General features: G+C 42.0%; 1 protein-coding gene across 1 annotated transcript in view; it reads left to right on the top strand.

The window, feature by feature from the left end:
* LOC112069641 (genetic suppressor element 1-like) overlaps nucleotides 1-3,710 on the top strand; it is a 7,097-nt gene extending 3,387 nt beyond the window's left edge. The window contains exons 8-9 of the mRNA XM_070438637.1: nucleotides 77-180; nucleotides 452-3,710. Of these exons, the coding sequence (XP_070294738.1) occupies nucleotides 77-180; nucleotides 452-775 (428 nt within the window). The 3' untranslated portion in view covers nucleotides 776-3,710. The remainder of the gene's footprint in view (nucleotides 1-76; nucleotides 181-451) is intronic.
* Nucleotides 3,711-7,332: the final 3,622 nt, after the last annotated feature.

The following is a 7,332-nucleotide window of genomic DNA, read 5'->3' on the forward strand; positions in this document are numbered from 1 at the left end:
TCCCTCTATGACCCCATGTCTCCCTTTACCCTCCTGTCGCTCTCTCTATATCTCTCTTCCCCTCTCTCTCTCGCAGAGCGGGGTATGGAGAGACAGGTTCTTCACAGTCAGTGCCGGAGGCTGGAGACTCAGAACTACACTCTCAGTCTGACAGCTGAACAACTCTCACACAGCATGGCGGTAAGAACCTCAAGGCCCATATATGCACAAAGTGTCCTCAAAGTCCACATATACACAGTGTCTCAGAGTAGGAGTGCTGATATAGGATCTGTCCATACAATCTTATTTATTATGATCTAAAAGTGGAAAGTAAAGCTTGATCAGCACTCTGACTGACAGTCTGTCTGTTTCTGTCTACACTTATGTGCTTTGTTCACCCCCACTCTCACTTTTAGTGACGCTCTCGCTCTTTATCTCTCTCTTGCTCCCATCCCTGTCTTTCTCTCTCTAGGAGCTGGTGAGTCAGAGACAGAGGGTGAGAGATGAGAGAGAGAGGCTGCAGGCTCAGCTGGAACACTTCAGGAAGTGTCTGACCATTCCCAACGTGCACTGGGGCAAGGGGCAGGTCAAAGGTCGCCCCTCCCCGGTGACCCCCTGTCCTGCTGCAGACCGACAGACAGACAGACAGACAGACCAACGACCGATGACCGATGGAGAGAGAGAGGACACTGAATTGGTTCCCAGTCAGAGGCAGAGGGGGAAGAGAGCTCTGGACTGGGAAGGAAGACAGGATGATAGAAAGGGAGGAGGGAGAAAAGGAGGACAGGCCCTGTAACCTCACATGCCACTCTCCTAGACTTTGTATTGTAGTCAGACTCACCACTGGTGAAAGACTGGTAGTCTAAAAGCTAGAGGACATAGCTACATAAGGGTATGGCATAATATTGGGACACTCTTTAACCAATTGTAGACTTTGGGATGAATACAATGAGCAGTCATATGTCCCCCCTTTTCCCTCTATGGTCTGGAAGGGTTTGGAAGCAACCAATAGCCAGCCAACCAACCACTGAACTGAAAGGACTTGAATCAGCCAAGATGCACTTAAAGACCTAGAAGAGCTACTAGTGATCATACTAGTGACAGTACTGTTGAAACTACCTAGAACTAAACACTGTGTTGTAGAGCTTTTACTATTCTGGAGCTTTTTTCACTTGGGTTCATGGACTAGCAAAAACACATGTGTAGAATATTTAAGACAGTGTTTCTATAAGGAAATAACTGGAGGTTTTGAAAAATATTTTTTTTTAAATAAGGTTAAATAAATCTTTATAGGATTTAGAAGTTTCAGTTATGTTTTTAATAATTATGCCATTGATAATGTAAATAGCCTACCTATTAAGCCAGAATGTTGTATGTTTTTATTGTTTTAATTATTGTTATTTAAAAGCCTGCTTTAGAATAAACATTTGGGGTAAAAACAAGATGCTTGGTATAATTTTGTGCTGTTGCTGGCCAGTATGAAATATTTAAAGAGAAGTAAACATTTTAGAAGCGCTGTATGTTAAAGGTTCTCCATAAAAGTAGTGTACTATGTCATCACGTAATTGCCCTCGAGCCCTGCAGCTGTGCACAAAGACATGCACGTGCTTGGGCTTACTCTACAACCTCATTGGACAATGCTATGTCGATCTGATCCCGCCTCCCACTTTAAACATTTTAGGGAGGTGAGAAAGAAGTACCCTGGAGCAGGTCCTTGCCGTTCTGTCGCCCTAGGTGAGACCAAACAATGCTGCCCCCTACAAAACTAGAATAATCCCCGTAAGCAAAATGACATTGAAAATACGTATTTTCAAGACGTTGAAGTTAGGGTAAATGTAGGTTTTGAATGAAAAGTGAAAATGTATTTTTCGTATGTTTAAAATACATATTTTCCAGGATGTTGAAAAAGCGTATTTTCTGGACGTAGGAAAAATATGTATTTTCCGGACGTTGAATTCAGGTAAATTTTTGGTTCTTAAATTAAAGTTGAAAATAAGTAATTTATAGACGTCTATGTTTGGCTCAAATCAAGGCTGGTCCAGAAATCTATGTCTGTGGATCTATGTCTGTGGACGTTGAAATCAAATCTGAACCAAACATAGACGTCTATGATTGCACCGAAAAAAGATGTCCAAAAGGCGTCGCCGTCGGTCATTGCTTACTGAGGTGTAGCCTACAGTGTTGTCTGAAATTTAATTTTATGAATGTCCATCTATGTGGTAAACCTACCCTTTAAAAACAAAAATCGAATGAAAAAAGACTTCCAAATGACGTTGGCTCGTGCTTACTGGGGTGCAGCCTACCATGTCAGCCAAAATGGAATTTTATAAATGCCCATTCATGTGGTAGGCCCGCCGTTTGTAAAACAGGCCGATGCATTGGTTTAATTAGTTCTGATACCTGTGACTAATCAATTTGGATATTTAAGTTCTGTATATCAGCTAACCAACTTTATCAGGAGTTATCGTGAGCCTATTTGCAATGTGTTTACACAGCGGGAAAAGCAGAAGTATTTTCTTTTTCACTATGATCAGCTTGTCAAAAATGTAGATACAAACTTAAAAATACTGATCATGACAAAGGTGAAACTCCTGGACAACTGTTGTGATTGTCCATTTTACTTTGTTTCACCTGTTCTGTTTTTAGAATGTGTTAACATGACAGCACATATTTTATTAGCACCATTTAGGTTAGTTAGGCTATTTGATAGGAGAAACCGGCATGATGTAAAAAGTGTCCGTCTCATTACATTGTCATACATTTTATCTCCATCTCTCCTTTGGTCTACAAAAAAGGCTACATACCCTATCTACCATATCCTATATCTGCTACATGATTTATGTTAGATAATGTTTTTGACGGAACGTTGGTGCAGCGCCGCAGCAATGCATCTCTCCAACAGCACCCTGGAGAGGCACGCTGGGAATGGACAAACAAAATATTTTGCGCCCCTGCCTTTGACAAAGTGGCACTGCTTATCACAGGGCGGCATCAGATCACCTAAAAAGCCCATATGCCACTGGTTGAGATAAATTGTCATTGTTTTGGGGCAGAATTATGTGAGGTTTTATGTATTGTTGCCGCCCTCGTCAATCTTGCCTAATGAGTGGGCAGAAGGCTGTGCGCTGGAGGCGGGGGACAGAAAGGGTAATATTTCGATAATGATAGCTATTTTATCTTCTTTTAAACTGAGTCCCAGCCACAATCACCTCATAACCTGTTGGTCATTGAGCTATCTTCTGCCACAGGACAGAAATGACAAATAAAAGTCACCCAGCCAATTGTAAACAGATGGTCCCCATGCTGACACAGGTTTACCACAGAGATCTACTGCACATTTTAGTAATGACGGGTCATCTCTCTACGCCCTATTGACTTTAGAGGAACTCAGCCCTTCCATTGCAGATACTCAGTCCAACCCCGCTCTACCTCACGCCTAACCTAGCCTACCTACAGTACACAACCACTATCTGCCCCCCTCCTTCCCCCCACAACAAATGAAAAACAAAGACACATATTCTGTGAAATCATGTTTCTACCTGCTCTAGTTAATCTTTTGCTTGTAAGCCTATAATGTAATATATATATATATATATAGCTATTTATGGAAATATTTCGGATGAAAATGCAAATAAAATGTTTGTATAATTTAGAACTTGTCTAGATCAATGTCAATGGGACTTACCTGTATAAATAATCATTTTGATCAATAAAAAAATGTTTAAATTGGAGTCATTTTTGACAATATTTTACTCCTCAGCTAGGCTACATCTCCTGTCCATCTACTCTGAACTGGCGTGTTTTTATTGTATTTTTTAGATCAGTGCAGATGAGGGAGAGGAGACAAGGAAATGAAACCACTGTGCACTATGTAGACTGTAATATCTGAGAATGTCTGACCAAAGAGAGTAAAGGACATTGAACTACAGAAGAACGGTAGAAAAGCTTCCAAGTATTTACATGTAGTTTATGCCCTCTGCTGGCCAGACCTGGTATGACACTGTGTCCAACCAAAATGTTACTTCTCCGAAAGACACACACGCATACATACAGGTTTTGGAGAGGTGCGAGGGGCTGCCACATTGGGGAKCGGGGAACTGTTGTTGTGGGGGGTTAAGTGCCTTGCTCAAGAGCACAACGCCAGACAATGGCATCTAGGATTTGATGCCAGCAACGCAACGGTTGCCAGCTCACTTCCTCCAGGATTTTTTCCCGGAGAACTGGCAAACCTCCGGTTGCCTCTCTAACTGCTAGGCTACCTGTCGCCCCTCTGATTCTGGTGCTGCTCAGTCTTTTAGAAATATGATGAAAAATCCATCCAGCCCATAGTTATACCAATCAAAATGCTTTAAAACTCACAAGGGGGAGTGAGCATTTGTACACTCCAGGGAAAGTGGAGATAATCAGACCACAAACCAGTAGTAAAACTGGAGTTGTTTTCATATTTTTGTTTATTTCTTTATTAAAGTTACAAGGGAAGCACACTTATTCATTAACTTATTTGCCTTTAAAAATGTGGGAATTTCTGGTCTTCTACATCCTTAAAGGATTAAAACAAATCAAACAAAAACGTTCCAAATACAGTATATATATATATATATATCTCATTATTGAAAGGGAGTTAATACACATACTGTAATGACTCATGTGTCCTGACGCTAAATAGCCATAGGGAAAGGGTCCTGTCCACTCACTGATTGTTGCTTCCAACAAGCTTGCAACTCATCAAACAGTGAGAGCAGACTAAGTATTTTCTTCAGATGTTCGTTGTTGTTCTGCTTTTGTGCCAAGTTGAATGTGTAGAATACATGTTTTTCCTCAAATTATGCTCAATTTGCTAATAGCCAACATAGTTACACACTATGGCTGTTCTCTTGAGGTAACCATTACAATACACCACAGTGTCTGGTGCCCATGTTATTGAGACACGGTTAGCATTATGCTAAAACTACACTCATAATGTATTAGGATGCTAATGCTAACTCGAACCATCTCAATGCTGGGGCTTTCCCGTGTCAGTACAGACAATACATGTTTTTCAATGCAATATTATTTCTCAAAGAAATGTCATTTTCCTGTCTCATTGACTCTCCTGTCCTTAGTTTAATGGAGGCAAAAGACATATCAACAATAGCTTCACCATCATGTGGTAGGTACTGCGGTGTGGGGCCTGTTCTGTCATGTCATCTGTACCTTCACCCTGCACCCTAATACTTAAAATGTTAACTATATTATTATGAAAACAAAGGGATTAAATAAATTGTGATTCAATTCTTATGTGTACGACTAGGATGTCCCCAATGAAAGCTATGATGAGTTTTCTTAAAGAAATACAGATGACATCTCATCTTATGTGACCTGGGACAAGAGGCCAGTACACCCCCCTGTAACAGGCTTTACGGCAGTGTTTTGAAGCATGATGACATCTGCTTTGAGCAAAGAGTCCACATTATTTTGGCAGTAATATACACCCGGCTCCTAAAGTTTAGGACCTCAAACTTTTTCAGTTACTGTACATGTCACTAGTAGCATATTGAATTGATGCACAATGTTTAGAAGTCATAGGTAGATCTGTCATGTACAGAATGGACAATATCCTCTATTGTGTGGAACAGACACCAATTCACATTACATTTCTATCTGAAAGTCTCATATAGAATGTGCCCTATAGAATATCATAGGATTAAGCACACCAATCTGGGGATATGATTGGGCCCATGTACTGTGGCATGAATGGGACACCCTGTGTAGGTTGATGAGCCTTGACCAACCTCTCCATGAACACAATAGTAGGAGAGGAGAATCCTGGAGCACTCCCAATGTGGTGCTGCTGAGTTAGAGATCACAAAGTTTGAAAAACCCAAAACACTGCTTGCCAGTCTGGGTATGTAGCTGTACTCACCTAGCCTGGGTGCCAGGCAGTGTGTTTCTGCTTTAGCCCAACATGATGTCACAACAGTGAACAAAGGAGTTGGCCACAGCAGAAACAGCCAGACACCCAGGCTAGATAAGTTCACTTGCACACTGACAATGCAGACAGAAGAGACCATTTGCATAAGAGAAAGGATAAAGAGATGCAACATGCCTTTGGGGAGGATCAGATTCAAATCAGGAGAAGAAAAAAACAAATCTAATTAAAACTAAATGCTTCACCTTTACAGGACAATTCGCTTTGAAACTAGCTTGCTATAGAAGGAATAAAACCATAGATTATAATAGGATTCACCATCTGGCACATTAACTAGCACTACGCAAGTCAAATACCTATTATAGTTGAACACAAGCAATAGGCAAAATTCCTCTACACCCCACAAGTCCCCAGGTACCCCTCAACACCTCCCATCCCAGCCCCACACAACAACCCAATCCAACCCCTAGATCAGGGCAGTCCCGTTTTATCTACAGAGGGCCAGTATGTGGCTCCTGTACCAACCAACACACCTGATTCAACTAATCATAGTCTTCCAGAAAGACTGAGAGAAGTCCAAACAGGTGTGTTAGTGCTTGGATAGAATGAAGCCTGGCCATGCACTGGCCCTCAGTGTGGATACGACTGGACACCGCTGACATCTAGATAGAAACCCATCCATCACACATGAGGTGTCTTTTCTATATTTCTACAGCAAATAAGCTCAACAAAGCACTACACAACTTAACTTCTGGATCATGCCACAAGGTACAAAAGGATGCTTAGAGAATGAAACACTTTCCTAAAACGGAGAGGAGGAGGGCTAACGGAGCATCTGGTGGACAACAGTGGGAGTTTGTTTAGTGACAGACAGCTCCTGGGTTGATAGGTGGGAGTTTGTTTAGTGACAGACAGCTCCTGGGTTGATAGGTGGGAGTTTGTTTAGTGACAGACAGCTCCTGGGTTGATAGGTGGGAGTTTGTTTAGTGACAGACAGCTCCTGGGTTGATAGTAGTTCATCTCTGTGGTTCTCTCATCCAGAGCAACAACAGCGTGTCATGCTGTGTGTGTTAGGGTTGTCACAGAGATGAGAAACTACTATGGCTCTAGTAGTCTGTTTCWATTCCACCTGGGTCAGTTGGGTCTAACAACATGAGGTTCTCTCTCACACACACACACACACACACACACACACACACACACACACACACACATCCCCCCTCTCAGGTGTTAAGTGGTATGGTAGGTTGTCTTTGGTTGGTGAGCTGGTGCTCCTGTCTACGGGGTGAAAGGCATGTTTACAGAACAGTTTCTATGACAACCAGGGTGTGGTGGGTTGATAGGCTTGCATACTGGCCTCTGGGGCAAGGCCTGAAAGATGGGTCAACAACAGCCATATTGGATAGGTGGATCTGGATGAAAACCACCAACTGATCCTCAGGAAG

The sequence above is a fragment of the Salvelinus sp. IW2-2015 genome, unplaced genomic scaffold (genome assembly GCF_002910315.2).
Source record: "Salvelinus sp. IW2-2015 unplaced genomic scaffold, ASM291031v2 Un_scaffold1068, whole genome shotgun sequence".
NCBI classification, from domain to species: Eukaryota; Metazoa; Chordata; class Actinopteri; order Salmoniformes; family Salmonidae; genus Salvelinus; species Salvelinus sp. IW2-2015.